Source organism: Muscardinus avellanarius, assembly GCF_963383645.1.
Source record: "Muscardinus avellanarius genome assembly, chromosome: 12".
Taxonomy (NCBI): Eukaryota; Metazoa; Chordata; class Mammalia; order Rodentia; family Gliridae; genus Muscardinus; species Muscardinus avellanarius.
Window position 1 is genome coordinate 75,119,090 of NC_137798.1, and position 23,807 is coordinate 75,142,896.

General features: G+C 37.3%; 1 protein-coding gene across 1 annotated transcript in view; it reads right to left on the minus strand.

Moving 5' to 3' along the window:
- LOC308271343 (synaptojanin-2-binding protein) overlaps positions 1–17,644 on the minus strand; it is a gene marked incomplete at both ends in the record, with an annotated part of 39,341 nt that extends 21,697 nt beyond the window's left edge. The window contains one exon of the mRNA XM_080707646.1: positions 17,581–17,644. Within this exon, the coding sequence (XP_080563772.1) occupies positions 17,581–17,644 (64 nt within the window). The remainder of the gene's footprint in view (positions 1–17,580) is intronic.
- Between the last annotated feature and the right edge of the window lie 6,163 nt (positions 17,645–23,807).

Genomic DNA, 23,807 nt, shown 5'->3' on the forward strand with positions numbered 1-23,807 from the left:
ACAACTTGTTCCAGAAAATTGAAAGAGATGGAATTTTTCCAAACAACGTCTACAATGCCAGTATCACATTAATACCAAAACCAAATAAAGATACCTCAAGAAAATAAAATTACAGACCAATATCTCTGTTGAAGATAGACACAAAAATTCTAAACAAAATACTAGATATACACATTCATTCATCCCAGAAAAGTAAGACTGGTTCAACATACATAAATCAATACATGTTATTCACGAAATAAATAGAACTGAGAACAAAGCCATATGAGCATATCAATAGATGCTGAAAAAACATTTGACAAAATCCAATGCGCATTCATGTTAAAAACAATGCAGAAAATTGGAATAGAAGAAATGTATCTCAACATCATTAAGGCAATATACAAAAAAACCAAAGCCAACAGCATATTGAATGGGGGAAAACTCCAAGAATTCCCAGCACTGTCTTCTAAAGTCTTCTTCACATACTTTCATTACTGTTGTATAATTTTCATTGTAGATCTCTTCTATCTCCTTGGTTAGGTTTATGCTAAATATTTTTAAGCTATTATAAATGGAATTGTTCTGGGGGATTTCTCTTTCAGTAGATTTCAGTAGATTTCTTGGTGTATAGAAAAACTAATGATTTTTTAAGTTGATTTTTTTTTTTTGTATCTGACTACTTTGTTGAATTTATCAGCCTAGAGGTCTTATGGTTGAGTTTTTTGTGGGGATTTTTTCTAAGTATAGGATCATGTTCTCAGGAAAAATAGTTTCAGTTCTCCTTTTCCTATTTGTATTCCTTTTTTTTTTTATATTGGTGCACTGTATTCATACATCATAGTGGGATACAAACTTTTGTAGACATACATGCACACATCGCCCAGTCAGCCCCCACTCGATCCCCAACCCATTCTCTCCCCATCCCTCCTTCCCATGCTTGTTTTAGTGATTGATATCTAGTATTATAGCAATTTATCCAAAATTAAAAATGATAATTTCACATAACAGTTTCATTTGTCTGATACCAAGCTTTTGATGACTTAAAGATAACCTTTCAATATTTCTTTTTGCTTTCTTTCTTACCAGAGAATATTTTTTTTCTATTTTTTTTTTTAGGTGAGACTATCATATATTTATATATTTATTTTTCAGAAAAAAAAATCTATCCTAATATGGAAAATGGACTCTAGATACCCAAAACGATCTTGAAAAAGAACAAAGCTAGAAGATATATATTTTCTGATTTCAAACCATATAAAGCTACAATAATTGAAACAGGTTGTACTGTTCTAAAGGCAGATATATAGAGCTAAATTCTTACCTAAATTGCCAAGTTATTTTTGACAAGGTTTCCACGAACATTTGGTGGTGGAAATAATAATCTTTTAACTAAATATTGTTGAAACATAATAATTACATGGAAAAGAATAAAGTTGGACCCTTACCTAATCCCATATACAATCTTAAGACTATAAACTTTTAGAAGAAAATCTGGGTCATAAAACCTCACAACATTGAAATTGGCAGTGATTTCTTGGATATGATTTCAATGGCACAGGCAACAGAAGAGTATACAAATTCCCTAAAAAATAAAAAAATATTGTATATCCAAAGACAATGTAAACAGAGTTAAGAGTTACTAATAGCATGAGATAAAATATTTCCAAATGCTATATCTGAAGGTATATTAATATTCCAACTAGAAATCCTAAAAATTAGCAACAATAAAAGCAAACAATACCATTTAGAGATAGGTAAAAGACTAACATAAATAATGAATCTCCACAGATAACCAATCTTAGTTGTCTGTTGGATGAAAACCTTGTTTCTCTGGTTCTGGTGTGTGTTACCTATTTCTTCTTTGTAGTTAATCTCTTTTGAGTATTTTCTCTAGCGCTGGTTTTGAAGACATAAATTCCTTCAGTTTCTGCTTGTCATGGAAGCTTCTTATTTTTCCATCTAATTTGATAGAAAGTTTTGCTGGGTAGGAAATTTTTTGCTGGAAGTGGTTTTCTTTCAGAGTTTGGAATATGTTACTCCAAGCCCTTCTGGCTCTCATGACTTGGTTTGGGAAGTCTGGAGTGATTCTAGTTGGTTTGCCTCTGAATGTCACTTGGCCCTTTGTTTTTGTTGCCTTTAAGATTCTCTGCTTGGCTTCCACATTGGTCATTTTGACAATTATGTGGCGTGGGGATCCTCTTCTCCGATCCTGTCTAAAGGGAGTTCTATAAGTTTCCTGGATCTGTGTATCAACCTCTTGCTCTATGTTTGGAAAATTTTCTGGTATTACTTCCTTGAAGAGATTGTTGATTCCTTTGGTATCACTTTCTTTTCCCTCCTCTATTCCAATTATTCTTAGGTTAGCTCTCTTAAAATGGGCCCATATTTCTTCAATGTCAGATTCCTGCTGTTGGATATTTTTTTCTAGATTAGAAACTATGCATTCATTTTTGGAATGATCATCTTCTAAGAGCGAGATTCTGTTCTCCATGTGTTCTAATCGGTTGTTTGTGCTTTGAATTGAGGCCTTTACTTCATTAATTGCATCCTTTATCTCTTTTTGGCTCTCTCTGGGTTCTTTTCGAAGCACCTCTATTATTTCTACAGTTATTTTCCTGATTTGATCTTCTAGAAATCTCTGACTTTCTGTTTTATCGGGTTCTGATATTGTGGGGTTGTGGGCATTCATTGCTACAGTAATATTCCTCTTTTCCATGATTTCGGAAGTTTGTGCCTTCTCTGGGTTCTTCCCTTGGGTCACTATGACTTCACTTAAGGTGCTCTGGATCTCAAGTCTGTAGTATCTCTGACCCCACTATTCCTTTACTGGGTTGTATCACAGAGTCTCCAACCCAGGGAGTCGATAGAGGCTGCTTTAAACTATGGGGGGTGCCAGGTTGCACGTTCTCCTATGGTGTGATATCTCTGCCACCACCCCTCCCCCACTGGGTCAAGTCCCAGGGAGTACAGTACTGGGATTTCTCCTCTTTGGCCCGCAATTTGACTCACTGTTCTTGAGTACGCAGATGTAGCTGTACTGGATTCGGTGAAATCTCTGCTGCTGCCGCAGGTGGCAATATGGCGCTGCTGCTATGCCCTCGGCCGTGAGGCTGGCTTATTTCTTCTTGGTTTTGAGTTCCACTCTGAGTCCCTGCAGCGTGTACTGAGCTTAGCCACTGGGAACTTTAGATGCTCCCTGCGCTGAGAAATCCCGCCTGACTGTTCCGCAGCGGCTCACCTCGGCTTGCTGTAGCCGTCTGGTGAACTCACCGCTGCCGCTGGCAGTATGGCGCTGCTGCCGCATCCTTGGGTGTGAGGCCAGTGTATCTCCTCTGTGGCTCTGAGCTCTGTTCTCAGTCCACTTTCTCTCTGGAGCCTGGTGATTTTTTTGATTCTCTGGTGATGGTGTTTTCTGGCTATGAAAGGCACTGATTTTGTGGTAATGGAGATTGGTTGTTAGCGGGGCTCTTAAGCCCCGCTTTTCTCGGTCACCATCTTCCCCCTATTTGTATTCCTTTTATTTTCTTCTCATGCCTTATCTCTCTGGTTTGAATTTCAAGTATTATGTTGAAAAGGAGTATTTATAGTGGGCACACATGTTTTGTTTCTGATTTTAAAGGGAATTCTTGCAGTTTTTCCCCATTAAGTATGAAGTTAACTCTGTGTGTGTGTATGATTGAGGTAAGTTCCTCCTATTTCTATTTTCTTCATGTTTTAAGATGAACAAAGTTTGCATTTTGTCAAGCATTTTTTGGGGTCTACTGAGATGATTATATGACTTTTGTACTTATTTCTATTTGTGTGGTGAATTAAATTTATTGACTTCTATATATTGAACCAGCTTTGCTTCCCTGGAATAAAACCATTTGTTCATGGTGTACAGTTTTCTTGATGTTTTCTGAGTATGAATTGCTAGTATTTTATTAAGTTTTTTGAGCCAGGCATGGTGGTGTACACTTGTAATCCCAGTTCTTGGAGGCTGACACAAGAGGATCGCAGGTTCGTGACAAGTCTCAGCTACTTACTGCAGCCCTCCACAACTTAGTGTGACCCTGTTTCAAAAAAAAAAAAAAAAAAATAGGACTGGGGGTGTAGCTCAGAGGCAGAATGTTCAAAACCCTTGTGATTATCTCTCTATAATCACACTGAATGTAAATGGCCTCAACTCCCCAATAAAAAGACATAAAGTGGCAAAATGGATTAAAAATCAGAATCCATCCATCTGCTGCTTACAAGAAACACACCTTACAAGTAAAGATAGGAACAAACTCAAGGTAAAGGGCTGGAGCAAGGTAATCCATGCTAATGAACCTCGAAGGCAAACAGGAGTAGCAATTATGATTATCAGACAAGTTAGATTTCAAACCCAATCTTATTAGAAGAGACAAAGAAGGTCATATCTTACTGGTAAAAGAAATAATCCAGCAAGCGGAAATAACAATAATCAACATCTATGCCCCAAACATAGGGGGCAGCTACTTTCATAAATCAAACTCTTTGTGACAAGAAGTCACACATAAATCCCAATACAATAATACTGGGAGACTTCAACACACCTCTCACAACACTAGACCGATCTTCCAGAAAAAGGTCAGTAAAGATGCCTCAGAACTAAAGAACACCATTAATCAAATGGACCTGCTGGACACATATAGAATATTTCACCCAACTACAGCAGAGTTTACATTTTTCTCAGCTGCTCACAGAACCTTCTCCAAAATAGATCACATCCTGGAACACAAAATGAACACTAGCAAATTGAAAAAAGGTTACTTACTTCCCTGTGTCATTTCAGACCATAATGGCATGAAACTAGAAATCAACTATAAGAAGACCCAGAGAAACAACATAAACATGCACAGACTGAACACACTTCTGAATGAAGAATGGGTCAAAATCAAGAAATTTCTAGAAACAAATGAAAATAAAGACACAACATATCAAAACCTTTGGGACACTTTGAAGGCAGTTTTAAGAGGAAAATTTATAGCACTGAGTGCTCACATAAGAAAAACAGAAAATCTTCAAATAAATAACCTAACCACACACCTCAAAGCCCTTGAAAAGCAAAAACAATTGAACCCCAAAGCCAGTAGAAGACAGGAAATTATTAAAATTAGAGCAGAAATTAACGAAATAGAGAATAAAAAAAAATACAGAAAATCAACAGAACCAAAGGCTGGTTTCTTGAAAAAATTAACAAGAGTGATAAACCACAAGCCAACCTAACTAAAAAAAAGAGAGTATCAACCCAAATTATGAAGATGAGATGAAAAAGTATACATTACTACTGACAGTGTACAAATCCAGAGGATTATCAGAAACTACTTTGAAAAACTATACTCCAGCCGGGCGTGGTGGCGCACGCTTGTAATCCCCGCGCTTGGGAGGCAGAGACAGGAGGATCGCGCAGGTTCGAAGCCAGCCGCGCGCGCTGGCTTAGGAGACCCTGTTTCCAAATATAAAAAAAAGTAAAAAGAGGTCTGGGAGTGTAGCCCGGAGGTAAAAGGGCTTCCAGGAACCCCAGTACCACCAAAAAAAAAAAAAAAAGAAAAAAAAAGAAAAACTATACTCCAATAAAATGGAAAATCTGGAGGAAATCGACAACTTCCTAGATAAATACAACCTTCCTAAACTGAGTCAAGAAGATATAGAACACTTAAACCAGCCAATAACAATCAAAGAGATTGAAACAGCAATAAAGAGCTTACCATCAAAGAAAAGCCTAGGACCAGATGGCTTTCCAAGTGAATTCTATAAAACCTTTATAGAAGAGCTAACCCCAATACTTCTCAAAATATTTCGTGAAATAGAAAAATCCAGGACTCCTAAATACATTCTATGAAGCTAACATCACACTAATACCCAAACCGAATAAAGACAGTTCAAGGAAGGAAAACTACAGGCCTATATCTCTGATGAACTTGGATGGAATTCTATTAAACAAAATACTAGCAACACACATTCAAATCACATAAAGAAAATCATACACCATGACCAGGTAGGGTTCATCCCAGGGATGCAAGGCTGGTTCAACATACGAAAATCAACCCATGTAATTCATTATATAAAGAGAATCAAAGACAAAAATCACACGATCATTTCAATAGACACGGAAAAAGCATTTGATAAAATCCAACATCCATATATGATAAAAACACTGCAGAGAATTGGAATAGAAGGAACATATCTCAACATCATTAAGGCAATCTACAATAAGCCCACCTCCAACATCATATTAAATGGGGAAAAACTTCAAGAATTCCCTCTAAAAACAAGAACAAGACAAGGATGTCCATTATCACCACTTCTGCTCAATATAGTACTAGAGACTCTAGCTAGAGCAATAAGGCAAGAAAAGGAAATCAAAGGAGTACAAATAGGAAAATAACTCAAACTTTTACTATTTGCAGATGACATGATACTATATTTAGAAAACCCAACAGACTCAACCAAAAGGCTTATAGAACTGATCAACAAATTCAGCAAAGTGTCTGGATACAAAATCAATCTTAAAAAAGCAGAAGCTTTCCTGTACACCAACCATAAATTCACTGAAAAAGAAATTCAGAAAACACTTCCACTCGGGATTTCCCACAAAAAAATAAAATACTTAGGAATAAACTTAACCAAGGAGGTAAAAGATCTCTACAAAGAAAATTATAAAACATTGAAAAAAGAAATCAAAGAAGATCTTAGAAGATGGAACTCAAGCAGAGAATCTTAAAGGCAACAAAAACAAAGGGCCAAGTGACATTCAGAGGCAAACCAATTAGAATCACTCCAGACTTCCCAAACCAAGTCATGAGAGCCAGAAGGGCTTGGAGTAACATATTCCAAACTCTGAAAGAAAACAACTTCCAGCCAAAAATTTCCTATCCAGCAAAACTTTCTATCAAATTAGATGGAGAAATAAGAAGCTTCCATGAAAAACAGAAACTGAAGGAATTTATGTCTTCAAAACCAGCGCTAGAGAAAATACTCAAAGAGATTAACTACAAAGAAGAAATAGGTAACACTCACCAGAACCAGAGAAACAAGATTTTCCATCCAACAGACAACTAAGATTGGTTATCTGTGGAGATTCATTATTTATGTTAGTCTTTTACCTATCTCTAAATTGTATTGTTTGCCTTTATTGTTGTTAATTTTTAGGATTTCTAGTTAGAATATTAATATACCTTCAGATATAGCATTTGGAAATATTTTATCCAATTCTATTAGTAACTTTTAACTCTGTTTACATTGTCTTTGGATATACAATATTTTTTTTTATTTTTTAGGGAGTTTGTATATTCTTCTGTTTCCTGTGCCATTGAAATCATATCCAAGAAATCACTGCCAATTTCAATGTTGTGAGGTTTTATGACCCAGATTTTCTTCTAAAAGTTTATAGTCTTAAGATTTATATTTAGGTCTTTTATCTATTTTGAGTTAATACTTGTATATGGGATTATGTAAGGCTCCAATTTTATTCTTTTCCATGTAATTATTATTTTTCAACAATATTTAGTTAAAAGATTATTATTTCCACCACCAAATGTTCGTGGAAACCTTGTCAAAAATAACTTGACAATATAGGGAAGAATTTAGCTCTAGGCTTGTATTTAACTCCAATGGTTTATATATCTGCCTTTAGAACAGTACTACACTGTTTCAGTTATTGTAGCTTTATATGGTTTGAAATCAGAAAATATATATCTGCTAGCTTTGTTCTTTTTCAAGATCGTTTTGGGTATCTAGAATTCATATTCCATATTAGGATAGATTTTTTTTCTGAAAAATGAATATATAAATATATGATAGTTTCACCAAAAAAACAGAAAAAAATATGCTCTGGTAAGAAAGAAAGCAAAAAGAAATATTGAAATGTTATCTTTAAATCATCAAAAGCTTGGCATCAGACAAATGAAACTGTTATGTGAGATTATCATTTTTAATTTTGGATAAATTGCTATAATACTAGATGTCAACCACTAAGCCAAGCATGGGAAGGAGGGATGGGGAGGGAATGGGGTGGGGATCGGGTGGGGGCTGACTGGGCGATGTGTGCATGTATGTCTACAAAAGTTTGTATCCCACTATGATGTATGAATACAGTGCACCAATAAAATAAAAAAAATAAATTTATAAAAAAAAAAATTAAAAAAAAAAAAAAAAAAAAAAAAAAAGAAGATGGAACGATCTTCCATGTTCATGGATTGGCAGAATAAATATCATTAAAATGGCCATCCTTCCAAAAGTGATCTAAAGATTCAATGCAATGCCCATTAAACTACCAAGATTATTCCTTACAGACATAGAAAAATCAGTCCTTAAATTTATTTGGAATAACAAAAAGCCCAGAATAGCCAAAGTAGTTCTCAGCAACAAAAACCATGCAGGAAGAATCACAATACCTGACTTTAATCTATACTACAAAGCCATTGTAATAAAAACAGCATGGTACTGGCACAAAAAGATACATAGACCAATGGAGCAGAATAGAAGATCCAGAAACAAGCTCACACACTCTCAGCCAATTTATTTTTGACAAAGGGGCCAAAAACATCAATTGGAATAAAGATAGCCTGTTCAACATATGCTGTTGGCAAAACTGGTTAACCATATGCAAAAAATTGAAAATTAATCCAACTTTCTCACCCTGCACAAGAGTCAATTCAAGATGGATCAAAGACTTGGAAATCAAACCAGAGACCTTGAAGCTCCTTGAAGAGGGCATAGATTCAACACTGCAACACAGAGGCACAGATAAACATTTCCTCAACAAGACCCAAAGGCACAACAACTTCAAAGGTGATTGGGATTGCACGAAACTGAAGAGCTTCTGTTCAGCAAAGGAAACTGCCCCAGGACCCTCAACCGAGAGCCAACAGAATGGGAGAAGATTTTTGCCACCTACACCACCGATAAAGGACTAATATCTAGAATACACAAAGAACTCAAGAAACTCAACACTAAAAAAAAAAAAGCATCCAATAACAAAATGGGCAAGCAAACTAAATAGACACTTCTCAAAAGAAATTCAAATGGCCAATAAATGCATGAAGAAATACTCAACATCATTGGTAATCAGAGAGATGCAAATCAAAATTACTCTGAGATTTCACCTAACTCCACCTAGAATGGCCATCATTCAAAACACAAACAACAACAGATGCTGGCGAGGATGTGGAGAAGTGGAAACTCTAAGACACTGTTGGTGGGATTGCAAATTAGTGCAACCACTTTGGAAAAGAGTACGGAGAATTCTCAGAAGAATGGGAACAAATCTACCATTTGATCCGGCAATACCACTTCTGGGTATCTACCCAAAAGAAAAGAAACCAAACTACCAAACTAATGCATGTGTATCTATGTTCATAGCTGCACAATTCACCATAGCCAAACTATGGAACCAGCCAAGATGTCCATCAACACAGATGAATGGATTATAAAACCGTGGGATATGTACAGAATGGAATTTTACTCAGCCATCAAAAAAAAAACTCAATTAAATCATTTTCAGGGAAATGGATGGAACTGGAGGACATTATGCTAAGCGACATTAGTCAGTCACAAAAAATAAGAAATCAGATGCTTTCCCTAATATGTGAGAGTTAGGGAGAAATGGGTCATATGAGGAACTCTAGATGAAAAAGGAAATCCTATAGAGGAGCAAACAAGACAACCTAAATGAGGGGATGGGAGGGGGGAAGAAGGAAATTCTCTAAAACACAAAATATACTTAAACATATTGAAGTCAACCTCTAAGCCAAGCAAGGGAAAGAGGAATGGGGAGGGAATGGGATGGGAATTGGGTAGGGGTTAAATCAGTGATGTGTACATGTATGTACACACAAGTTTTTTACCCTAATATGATATATGAATATAATGCATCAATAAGATTTTTTTAAATTACATAAACTCTACTCCTATATCACTATGTTCCTCCCTTGCTATTTTATCAAAAATTATATCTTTGCTTGAAAATATAAACTTATAATTGATTATGTGTTTGTATTTTAAGTCCTATATAATAATAAGTAGAGTTACAAACTAATATACTGGAATTAGGAAAAGAAGATCAAAGTGAATATACAGTTAGTGAAAGGAAGGAAAGTAAAAGTCAGAGATAAGTAAAAGTATAGAGAATAGAAAAACAATAGAATTATTAAAACTAAAACTTGGTTCTTTAAAAAGATTAATAAAACAGAAACACCTGTATCTACTAAGAAAAACTTTAAAGACTCAAACTGCTAAAATAAAAAGCAAAAGACACTATTCTATCAACTCTACACAAAGAAAAGAATTATAGAATGCCATCTGAATATGCACATCAATATAAATTTTACAAAGTTTATAGTAAAAAGTATTCTTACTGAATGAATAAAAAGCAAAAAGAATCAAATGGAAATAAAACTAAAAAGTAGCTGGGATGGAAAAACAAGATATATCTGAAAAACTGTGTATGACAACCATAATGAATGAACAAGGACAGGACTTAACCCCTCATAAAACAAACAACAACAAAACAAAACAAGAACACTTAATCAAATAAATGAAATAACTATTTTCAGGCAAGAGATACAATGGGACCAGGTTATTTGAAAGAAGGGAAATAATGTAGCTATATTATGATCACCCTAACTCTCTTTCAGGACCATGGCCACAGAGAACAGAACCCAAACAGAGCATGGCAGTCTCACTGAATTAATAAAATGAGGATCAAAGTTTGAGGAAGGTTAGGTTGCTGAAAGTTGCAGGACAGAGCTCTGGAAAGGAGGAAATTAAGAAAAAAAGAGCTCCAGATATCTTCATGGGTCTTTACTGACTATTAGGAATATAAATTTTATGTATGTAAATTACAAAGTCAGACAAGCAACAACTGAAAAATTGTAAATTGAATAACTCTCAGAGCTTACCCAATGTGGATAGACCAAATTATAACCAATCAGTGACTCACTTGGAAATTCAGTGGAAACCCATTTCAATCATATCTCATTTGTAGAGCTAAACTACTCCCTGGATGAATGTTTACTTTAGAACTGCCCTAAAGAAGCTTATAAAATGGGCCTTGAAGAGGTCAAACTAACCTGCAAGTTATTTACCTGTCAAAACAAGGTTTAGCACTAAAAAGAAAACAGAATGCAGGCGCTCAAAAATGTAACAATCACAACATCTAGAACCTAATTACCAGCATTCTAAAAAAATATAATCCATATGCAAGAGAAAAACCAGCCAAAAGAAACAGAATAGAATTGATAGAAGATGAACATAGCAGACAAGGACATTTAAAAGGTTTTTAAAACTACATGGAAGCAATTAAAGAAAGACAAAAATAATGAAACGTGATTATTTTTAAAAAATAGAACTTGTAAGCCAGCCGTGGTGACGCACGCTTGTAATCCTAGCATTCTGGAGGCTGAGACAGGAGGATCGCAGTTCGCGAACAGCCTCAGCTACTACTTAGTGAGGCCCTGTGCAACTCAGTGAAACCGTTTTAAAATAAAGTATATTTAAAAAATAGGGTATACCTCGGAGGTAGAATGCCCCTGGGTTCCATCACTGGCACCACAAAAAGTAAATAAATAAATAAATAAATAAATAAATAATAGAATTTGTAGCTTAGAAAAGTATAATATCTGTAAGAAAAATACATTGGATTTGATAAACAGCAGGTGACATACCAGAAAAAAAAAATCAGTAAACTTAAAGACACAGAATCAATCCAAAATGAAGCCTGAGAATGAATCCAAAATGAAGCATAGAAAGTTTGGTAAGGGGAAATGGGGGAATCAGTAACATAGCATAACAGTAAATAGTTTAATACATGTGTAACTAGGAATTCAGAAAGAGAGGAAAAAGGTAAATTTTAAAAATCTGAAAAACTGGCTCAAATTTTATGCAAACTAAAAATAAACTAATCCAAGAAACTAAGCAAATGTATATAAGGATAAACACAACAGAAAACAATAGCAAGATCTGGGCACAGTGGTACACCTGTAATCCCAGTACCTGGGAGGCTCAGACAGGAGGAATGCAGGTTCAACCACTTAGTAAAGGAACGGGGGCTGGGGGTAGGTTGCCCCTGAGTTCATTCCCCAGTACCCCCCCAAAACAAAATAACCAAAGCAGCAAGATATATCACAATCATATTGCTCAAATCCAAGTAAAAAATAAAAAGTCATAAAAGCAGCTAAAAAAAAGCAGTACACATGTAGAAAGAAGTAAATATAATAATGACAATAGACCTTAGAAACTATGAAAAATTTAAGTCAATGTAAGCACATCCTTAAAATGCTGGAAGAAAAATATGTATCTACCCAGAATTCTAAATCCAGTGAAAATGGCTTTTAAAAAATAAACATGTTTTCAGGAAAACAGATGCTAAAAGAATCTATCTCCAGCAGACCTATATTAAGATAAATGTTTAAGAAAATCCTTAAATAAAAATATTGGATAGAAACTTGTATTCATATGAAGGAATGAATATTGTCAAAATTCACAAATACAACTTAAAATAACATGGACAAATGTATAATAAAATGTTATTCATAACCCAAATTAATATAATAAAAATGGACTTCAAAATAAGGACTATTACAAGGAACAAAAAAGGACATTTCATAATGAAAAACACATTAAGATATTAAATATGAATAAACCAAGTAGCAGCACTTGAATATCAATGAAGTAAAAATTGAAAGATTTCAACTTCATTCTCAGTAATGGACAGAAAGCACACAGAAAAATCAGTAAATAAACAGACCTGGACAATATGAAGACCCAACTTGACCTAATCTCTCTTATTATAGAATAACACACCCAACAACTAAATATTCTTTCTTAGTGCACAGGCAATGTTCTCAAACACTGACCAAACTATAAGCTAAACCATGAAGTAAATCTCAAATCTTACAAGATAGATATGAATTAGAAATAAGTAAAAATATTTGAAACCACATAACTCATGAGTTAAGGAGGAAATTATAAGGAAAAAGAAAATACTTTCATTAAATCACAATGACACACATTATTTTAAAATTTGGGGGATGGAGTTAAAGCAGTGTTTAGAAAGAAATTTATAGCATAAAGCCTACAATAAAAGGCCTTTAAATGCCTACATTAAAAATAAAATAGCCGGGTGTGGTGGTGCACACTTGTAGCCCCCGAGCTTGGGAGGCTGAGACAGGAGGATCGCACAGGTTCAAAGCCAGCCTCAGCTACTTAGTGAGGCTCTTAGCAACTTAGTAAGACCCTGTTTCCAAATAAAATATAAAATAGGTCTGGAGTGTCTGCTGACAGATGACTGGATAACAAAAATTTGGTATATATACACAATAGAATTTTACTCAGCCATAAAGAACAATAAAATGTCATTTGCAGAAAAGTGGATGGAACTAGAGATTATGCTACATAGTCACATAAAGTCAAGGGTCAAATGTTTTCTCTCATATGTAGAAGTTAAAAAGAAAATCTGAAACAAAAGGGACATTAGATAGTGAGAATGACCAGAATAGTGGAAAGGGATAGATGCAGAGAGGTAGGGAGGGTAAAAAGAAGAACTGATGAAATAAACAGTTCAAATTCTGCCATGTCCATGTGTGAAGGTATCACGACCAATCTAGCTGTGACCTATACAGGGAGAGGTGGGTGGCAAAGTTTTTTTTTTAATCAGAAAGCTTCCATATAGAAAGTGAAGGAAACGTAAGTGAAAAAGAAAAAATAATTATATCGAGTGTTTCAGAGCTTGGATTTTTAAGTCATACAGAACTTGATCCAGTTCCTAAACCTGTCCACAGAGTTGTGTGCTGTAATAGGATGTCCCCGTGTATAAAATGGGGACAATAACTATTTCCTTTCTTCTTAATTAGGAGATAAGAAAAGTACTTAGTTTGGGAACACATGATAGGCAATCTATCAATCATGAGTAATGTGAATAGTAAAGGAGAATCAAGCCTGAGTAAAGGCTTTCTAGAGGTGGTGGCTCTCAAATTGAGTCTTAAACTAGTAACTAGAAAAAGGAAAGTATTAAGATGGAACCTTAGGGAAAGACAAAGTTTCCATAACACTGAAGATTCCCCATAATCCAATACCTTCTTATATTAGCAAACTCTTCTCCCATAAATCTTCTAAATGAAATATCCCTTCTACCCAGACTGATTTACCCACTGATCCAGGAAAATGTTTTGCTGACTTTCTTTTTTGTATTACTGCTAAGGCCATACCCTGCCTTGACCCTTATACTAAACTAAACCTTGCCCACTCTTTAGGACCAACTTAAGTGCAACCTTTTAAAAACTGATCACACTGGAAGCTGGGCATGGTGCACACTTGGAATCCCAGTGCTTATGAGGCTGCAACAGGAGGATTGCAGGTTCAAGACCAGTCTCAGCAACTTCACTCAGAAACTTAGTAAAACCCTTTCTCAAAATAAAAGAGGGCTGCGGGAATACCTCAGAAGTAGAATGGCCTCAGGTTCAATTCCTAGTAACACACAATCTCCCTCCCTCCCTCTCTCCCATCCCCCCCCCCCCACACACACACTGGTCCTTAGTGCCATTCTTTGACTCTTCCAGTATGAGATCAGATCATCATGCTCTTTCAACAGTGCTTCTTCACTTTGTCCCTCATGGTCTGTATCTACCCACTTTTACTTTTTGCATGTGAACATCATGTCTTTATTGGATTGCACATTCCATGAAGGGCCAGTTTGTATACAGGGTCAATAAGGCAAGGATATAGCACTTAAGTGTCAGATCTATTTGACAGATGAAAGAGGCAACAAATCAGAAAACTCTTAGCAACAGGCTCAGGGTTAAGCCCAAAGCACATGATTGGTCTGTAAAAGCTCAATGCTTCTACTTAATGAGGCTTCTTGCTTTTTAATTCTCACTTTGCTATGCTCTCAGCTCTATCAAGAGTAAACTATAAAAACTTTCCACTGTGGATCATATTATTCATTTAAGAAACTCACATCTTTCTGGGAATAAGGCATAATGTAACAAAATAAAGCCTAGGAGAAAGGTCAACAGTCAACCTCTTAGGCTAGGCAGGGCTACTATGGTGGGAGCAGCAGAATCAACAGACCTGGAGTAAAATCCTTTGAAACTTACTGGCCTTAGTTCTTGGGCAAGTCCTTAATCTTTCTGAGACAAATTCTTCATCTAATAGCATGCATTAAACACTTATCACTAAAGGTTGCTGTGAAGATTCAATGAATGTGTGTGTATAATATATATATGTATGTGTATGATATAAATATACTATAAACATATATAGTAACTAGCACACTAAAGACAATACTTACTAAAACATTTTACCAACCATCCCTTCCTCTGCAAGGCCTTTAAAGGAAAGAAGAAAACTGAGATTCTTCTCTTTCATTTCTTTTTTTTTTTTTTTTTTTTTTTGCGGGTCTGAGGATGGAACCTAGGGACATTTGACCTCCGAGCTACACCCCCTGCCCTATTTTTTATTCTTTTTTTTTTTTTTTTGGTGGTGGTACTAGGGGTGGAACCCAGAGGCTTTCTACCTCCGGGCTATACTCCCAGACCTATTTTATATTTTATTTGGAAACAGGGTCTCACTAAGTAGCGGAGGCTAGCTTCGAACCTGTGCGATCCTCCTGTCTCAGCCTCCCAAGCGCAGGGATTACAAGCATGCACCACCATGCCCGGCTTTATTCTTTATTTTTTAAACAGGATCTCACTAAGTTGGGCTTCACTAAGTAGTTGAGACTGTTCGCGAACCGCGATCCTCCAGTCTCAGCCTCCCAAATGCTGGGATTACAAGCGTGTGCCACCAACACCCGGCCATTCTCTTTCATTTCTAAAGATGGCATATAAGGAACAATTTGCTGAAAGCCTTTAGGCCTGAACACAGGAATCCTAATACTCCCCAGTGTGCAGTAGAGTTGCCTTTATGGCCAATATCTACCAGTTACACCAAAGAAAACATAGTCTTGTATTTCTTACAGTAACTGAGTCTTCCCAATATTAAGAACTTTCAATTTGATAAAAAAAAAAAGTGAGAGCCTTATACTGTAAACAAGCTGAACTTCCACAGAAAGAAATAGACGTTTTGTAAAGGATAAAATATGAACTATTCATTCAATGCTTGAAGGCACTTGAGACTGTACCTATCTTTGACAACTCTTTAGTTTCCACATGTTAGTCCAAAATGGAAGGAATCACTTAAAATATGTGGAGTAGGCCAAACAATAATGAGCTCTTGGAAATGGAAGAGACCTCTGAAGTCATCCAGATTAAGCCTCTCCTTACATAACTGAGGAAATAGGCACAGGACAGATGCCAGGCTACATGCCAACTTTCTTTTTATCTCCTCATTCATTTTATTGTTATAATTTTTCCATAATTTTATTTTTTCCCTTGCAATAAACAGGATCAAACAGACTATGTTTATTTGCTTTGTCAGATGGGCCTAAACATAAAAATATACAAAACTCTTGGCCCTGATAAAACACTTATAAAACAGGGCAACAGTATAACATATTCTTATAGTTACCTGCAATACTCAGTTCCAAAGTAGGTAGCTGTACAAAGCCAGTGTGCCAATGCTGCCTGATTAACATAAACACATAAACACAGACCCTAATGGGACTACCAAAATTACATACAATGGGACCAAACACACACTGCAGGCAATGTTCTACATATTTTAGAGATTAACTCATTTCACTCTCAAAATGCCAAGAAGTATATTCTATAACAATCCTCATTTTACAGATGAAAAACTAAGACTTACATCAGTTAAATTACTCATCCAATAAATATTTTTAAAACTATTAAGATGTTAGATACGAGACCTGGCCTAAGGTAGTGTAATCCTAAATCTAATGCTCTTGATGAGTAAACTAAAGAGCCTTAAAGATGCAAAGACGCCAATATGTTGTAATGTCAAGAGTCCAGTCTAATGAAGTGTCTAGTGGAAAAGGCCAGCAGGGTTAAGGACTTGGCCGTATCCGAATCACGTGAAGTTATTTGTTTGTTTGAATATATATTAAATCTAAATCCCTAAAGAGAGGACCTAGGAATTATCATTTAAAAAAAAATTTTTAAGTGCGAAAGTAGAAACAACAAAAAAGCTCTGAATAATTCTGGGGCAGAATCAATTTTGGATACTTCTGTAGATCTGAGGTCTCTTTCTGCTTTAACATTCTGGTTGACACCGTGTGAATATCCCACAAATCAAAGGGGAGAGGGAGGGAGCCTAGCACCGTGAAACTAGTGAGCTATGTGCTTAGAGTCCACAAACTTATGCTCCCAGTTTTACTAGACAGTCCCTCACAGAAACCGGAATCGAGCAGGCAAGGAAAGGTGTGGTGTCCACAATCTGCAGGTTAAAAAACAAGTATTTTTCTAGTCTTGTGTAGTACCATTAACTGAAAGAACCCCTCGCGTGGTAATCCGATGAGATGATGAAGCGCAGTCCTCAAACCCGTCATCTGGCGAAGGCTAGATGCTAAAAGATAGTTTCTAGGTGCCCGAATGCGTGCCAGGAGACCTCTTTGTTGGGGCCTGCCGAAGCCAGGTAAATCCAGCTCGGCAAAACAAATGTCCCCTCTGCGAGTCCCCGGCTCAAGTCCCCACGTACCTGAGGGTCCTCTAGTAAGACTGATCTCTTCCTCCGTGACCAAATAATCCACCCTTCCGTTCATGGTCGGCCGTTCGCGGGACTTGCAGCTCGGTCGGCTGGCGCTACGCACAGGTGAAGGTGAATCCGGCTCGCAGCCCGACCCGAGGGCACCCTTTCGGTTTCCACAGCCTGCGTAGCGGAAGCGGAAGCGGAAGCCGGGCGCGGACGCGCTTGGGACGCTGGGAGCCGGGGTGCTACGTATACAGGGGGCGGGGCTTGCCTCGGCCTCAGCCCGCCCCCCCCCCCCATGCCAGTGCTGGGGAGGCCCGAACAGGAGGATCGCAGGCTCAAGGCCAGCCTTAGCAACTTAACGAGACCCTGTTTCAAAATTTAAAAATATAAAAAAGGGCTGGGAAGCCGGGCGTGGTAGCACACGCTTGTAAGCCCAGCATTTGGGAGGGTGAGACAGGAGGATCATGGTTCGCGGCCAGCCTCAGCTACTTAGTGAGACCCTCTGCAACTCAGTGAGACCCTGTTTCAAAATAAAGAACAAAAAAATAGGGCCGGGAGTGTAGTTCGGAGGTAGAATGCTCTTCGTTTCCATCCTCAGTACCGCAAAAAAAAAAAAAAAAAAAGGGCTGGGGGTGTAGCAAGGAGGTGAGTGTCCCTCAGTTCAGTCCCTGGTTAGCCCCCCCCACCCAAGAAATAGCAAACTCAGGTGACCCTGGAAGCAGGTACAATTGTACTTTACTGTTGAAAGCAAGTGGGAAGATGGAAGCAGAGGAAGACTAGTAAAGTTAGGGAAGTCAATTGATATCATCAAGAACAAATTTAAAATTAAATCTCATGCCATTTTAGGAAATCTCCACAAATGGAGGAAGGGAACCTAAGGTAAGAAGGCTTACTATGTATAAGCATCAAACCAGATTAGGATGGGCATCACAGGCAATCTACTAATGAGACTGCAAAGCGGGACTGAAATTGCACCTTTTATGTAGCCAAGCAGGTGCAATCCATTACATGCATATTCTCATATAAGAGGAAGGCTTGACAAGCACCCTTTGCTATCCATTCTTTGGCTGTTTACTGTTGGAGTGACCATCTGTGTTAAATCGCCATATCCAAAGGAAAAACATACCCTTTCTGGAGAAGGGGGACATAACTGAGTGATATTAGCTATTTAAAGGTTGTTGAAATGACTCAATGAAGTGAATTTTTTCAGAATTATATAACTACTTAAAACTCAATCAGATTTATCGACTTTCACTTCCCAGTCCTCTATATATGTTGGTTGGTTGGATGAGTTAATAAAATGATCATCATAAAAAGCAAAGAAAAAAATAAAAGATATGAGTGACATTTAAATGCCAAGAGAAAAGAGATCGAATAGAAAAAGGAAGTCAAGATATCATCAATAAAAAGATATGGAAGAAAAAACCCACAAATTTTCTTATACATTACTAGGGGTGGGGGATCATTACTCTACCTGGGAAAATTGTCGTTTCAATCTGAGCACACAGCTTCAAAGGAGACACACAAGGCACTGAAAGACAAAAAGATTATTAAATAAGATCAAGAGATCTTACTAATAAATGCATTTGACAAATGGAACATGTAAATTACCTTTATAGTATAGTTTTTGTTGTTTGTTTGCAGTATTGGGGATTGAACGTAGGGTCGTTCTACCATTTAGCACATCTCCAACCTTTTGTATGTGGGGTGAGGGGTGGGCATTGGGAAATGAACCCAAGGGCATTCTACCTCCAAACTACACCCCAGCTCTTTGGTGATGGTGGTGGGTGTGGTGGGGGTGGTTTGAGCCAGGGTCTTACTGAGTTGCTGAAAGTCTTAATATATTTCTGAGACTGCGTTTGAACTTGTGATCTCTTACGTCAGCCTCCCAAGTACTGGAATTTCAAATGTGTATCACACTCAGCTCCCAACCCTTCTTATTTTTGTGACAAGGTCTTGTTAAATTGCCTAGTCTGACCTCCAACTTATAATCCTCCTGTCGCAGCCTCCTAAATAGTTGGGATTATAGGTGCATACAATGAATGCCTACCATTCCCAGAACAGAAATGTAATTTTTAAGAATGAAGAAGCTTAATGTGTAGGAAGACAGAAGATAGGAAATACGAGTTGCCACTTGAGAAAACGATTAAGAAAAAGTGTGGAATTACGATAGCAATGAGCCTATTTGGGGACTAGAGAATGGAGCATAGAGTCTATGAGTGTTGACACTGAAAAAATAGGCTGAAATGGGTCATGAAGGAGGACCAGGTCAGAAGTATATTCTTCATTCTTACATGCAAATGGAATTGTATTTCTCTCACACTAAAGTACTCTAGAGCTAGATAGTCTAGGGCTGACAGGAAGGCTCCTTAGTCACAAGGGGCCCAGATCTTTCCATCTTTCTGTTCCATCTTCAGTCCCCATCCGTGAAGTATGGCCATTGAATTATGGTCCATTGCTGTAAGAATATAAAATCTTTATGTCAACCAAGTTGGCCAGACAGCAGCCATTTTAATTAAGACCATCATTTTAGTTCATATAACTTTTGGTTTCCTGGAATCTTGTTTAATTTCTCTGACAAATGGCAAAAGTCAAAACCTCCACCAGTCTTTAAATTATCCATTTGCACAGAGTAGTGAACCCAAGCTCTCACCAATCAGGGCAAGGGTCAAGATCATGTCAAGGATAAAACCCAAGAGGACTTCCCGCACCCTACACTTATTAGCAGACTTTTGTCCATTGCATAACTTTCTAAAGAAGTAAAAAATAAAAATAAAAAATTTGCCTTTCTGAGTGACTTTCAAGTGTTTGTTTTGGTTGCTGATCTTCATTTGCAGCTGTTAAGATGACTTTTGGAACTTCAGCCACATTCCAAGAAGGTAGTAGAGCAAAGGCATACAAAACCATCTGGAAATTCCATTCATTTATATCTTGTTGGCCAGAAACCTAGGCAGATGGTTATACTTAACTATAAGGGAAACCTACTCTAAGTTATATTTTACTGGGTCAGAAACATTCCAACTAAAAAACGCAAGATTATTATTAACTGAAGAAGGAAGAATAGATATGGGAAGCCATTGTCTATACAAACTTTTGTTAGTTATCACCTTGATTATATAAAGGTATGGAATTTGACGGCAAGTGTAATCTACCATCTATAAGTTCAGAGGAAACCTTGACGCACCTTTATTCACACCTTGCTCTATTTTTGCACATTTCATGTCATACATTTACTTTATCTTTCTAATCTCTTGTCTGCTTTGCCTCCCACTACCTTAATATTTTAATCTATCAGTTTTTATTTTCTTTTTTTCTAGTACTGTGGATTAAACACAGAAGCTTTCTACCTCTGGGCTAGACCATAAGCCTCTTGAAATTTTTTTTATTTTTTATGTTGAAATGGGATCTTGCTAAGTTCCTGAGGTTGGTCTCTAAACTGCAATTTTCCTGTCTCAGCCTCCAAGTACTGTGATTACAGATGTGCACCACCATGTATAGCTCCTTTCAGCTTTTGTGATGACAAGTTTATTAATCTATTTACATTTAGGACTTACCCACCTCTCATGTGACTTGACATTTCTTCCAACTTGATGCTTTCTATCTGACTTCTTTGGTTTCAAACTCTTAAATATTTTAACTGTTTTTATTTTTAAATAGTTTTATTGGTGTATTGTAGGCTCACATCATAATGTAGTTCAGAGTGATTGTGACATACATGCACCACAGCACTTGGTGAGCTTCCTACTGGCTCCTTTCCCACTGCCCCCCTTCCCCATACATGATATTGAGATTGGCATTGGTATCCTTACATCTGTACATATAACAAATGCAAGTGTTTCTTTTATTAGTTTTCCAACCCCTCACCACCATCACCATTCCCTAGACCACCTCCTTTGCTCCACTGGGGCTTCTCTGCCATTATCTAAAGTCCCACTTGTATCATTATTACTCCCTAGCTTCTGCATGTGAGAGAAAACATATGACCTTTCGTGTTCTGTGACTGGCTAATCTCACTTAACATAGTATTCTCCAGGTCCATCCATTTTCCTGCAAATGACAAAACTTTTTCCTTATTGCTGAGTAGAATTCCATTGTATCTGTATCCCAAAATTTTTCTAATATTTCTTAGTTGATTAACCTTTCTGATTGATATAAATTTTCACTTTACATGTTGTTATATTTAATAAGATTAAGTATTTTATTAAATGTCACAGAACCAGTGGTTTAAACAACAGAAATGTATGTTTTGCCGTGCTGGGCATTGGAAGTCCAAGATCAAGGTGCTCACTAGGTTGGTTTCCTTAGAGGCCTTTCTCCTCGGCTTGTGGATGCCATCTTTTCCTACTGTCTTCAATCACATGATCTTTCCTCTCTATGTACATATCCAAGCCTGAATTTTCTTATAAGTACATTAGCCATATTGGATTTGGGCCTACCCTAAAGTTAACTTAATTTCTCCTTAAATGTCTTATCTCCAAATATGGTTTCTGTCTGAGATACTGGAGGCATATGAATTTTAGGGGCACAAATTCAGCCTATAGCATAGAATATAGTAAAATCACAGATTTCAGAAGGTAGCACGGTATATCCTTGCCTGGCCTGTTACATGTTGGTTTCATGATGTAACCCTGAGAACAATATTATTTCATTAATTTCCAAGTTCTGTGTGTGTGTGTGTGTGTGTGTGTGTGTGTGTGTGTGTGTGTGTTTTACTAGGGATGGAACCCAGTGGATTTCTATCTACGGGCTACACTCCCAGACCCATCTTTTTTATATTTTATTTTGAAACAGGGTCTCACTAAGTTGCTGAGACCCCCACTAAGTAGCTAAGGCAGGTTTCAAACCTATGTGATCCTCCTGTCTCAGCCTCCCAAGTGCTGGGATTACAAGTGTGTGTCACCACACCCAGCTTAATTTCCAAGTTCTTAAGGAAAATTGCACTGCAGGCCCTATTAATGACAAAAAGTGTCAGCAAGGCATTTATAGTTATTTTATTTTCCATCAGCATTTCTGGTTGGCACACTACATTCTTTGATTATATATACACTATCTTTACACGAAATATAATTTAGTTCTTTGGCTAAATGCCATTAATATGCCAGCCCTCACCTCTCTTCATTTAGGACCTGACATCTGAAAATTAGGATGCCCAATATACACCTTAAGTTATCATAATAATGGAATTCCTAATCCATATAATCTCAATTTACAGTATTTGCCCTTCCTCAAATAATTTAATTTACCTAGTTCAAATAAAAATCTAAAGAACAATTCTTGATTTCATTCTTTCCCTTCCTGCATACAGCTCATCAGAAACTCCAACCCAGCCAGGCTCTAGTGACACTGCTTGTTATCCCAGGACTTGGGAGGCTGAGACAGGAGAATCGGGTTCAGGAGAATCCAGGTTTGCAGACAGCCTCAGCTACTTAGTGAGGCCCTTTGCAACTCAGTGAGACACTGTTTCAACATAAAGAATAAAAAATAGGGTTGGGGCATAACTTGGAGGTAGAATGCCTCTGGGTTCCAACCCCAGTGCTACCAAAAAAAAAAAAAAAAAAGAAAAGAAAAAGAAAGAAAAAAGAAAAGGAAAGAAAAGAAACTCCAGCCCAAACAATACTGGGATGTGATGAAATGCAATTCCAAAGAGGTATGTAACAACAGAAAACAGTGTTAAGCGCATGTCACCCTCCACGCTTTCCACAGATTTGGAGTCTCGGTCTCTCTCAAAAAAAAAAAAAATTGTCACTGCATGCAAGGATGGAAACCTCCAAAGTGTAATCAGAAAGGAAGGAGGGTAGTGAGGATAGTCGCCCTGCACCTGGTAGGCAGGAAGGTCTTTCAGTGAGAGGAACTGACAATATAAACTACTTTGCACTTACAAAGGGCTGGGTTTGTCTGACTTCTCAGTCACCATGATTGGGTGGTGTGTGGTGATCTCTGGAGGTCCAACTAGGACTCTGAGCCCCCGGGGACTGTCAGCCTTTTTGCCTGATTGGCCCTGAAGGCTGTCTTTAAATCTGCACCTCTGCTATGTCCAATAGCAGACTCCACCCTCACTCTTACAGGGGGGAGGGGGGATTGGGGGGATTGCAAAGTCTCAGACCCTGGGAGAGTATAGCTTGCTTCAGGAGTCCTGGTGGCCACTCTGGGTGGTCTCCTACAGGAATGGTATTCTACAGGAACAGCAGGTTCACTTACAGTATTGTTGAGTGCTGTTCTGGAGCTTTTGAGGG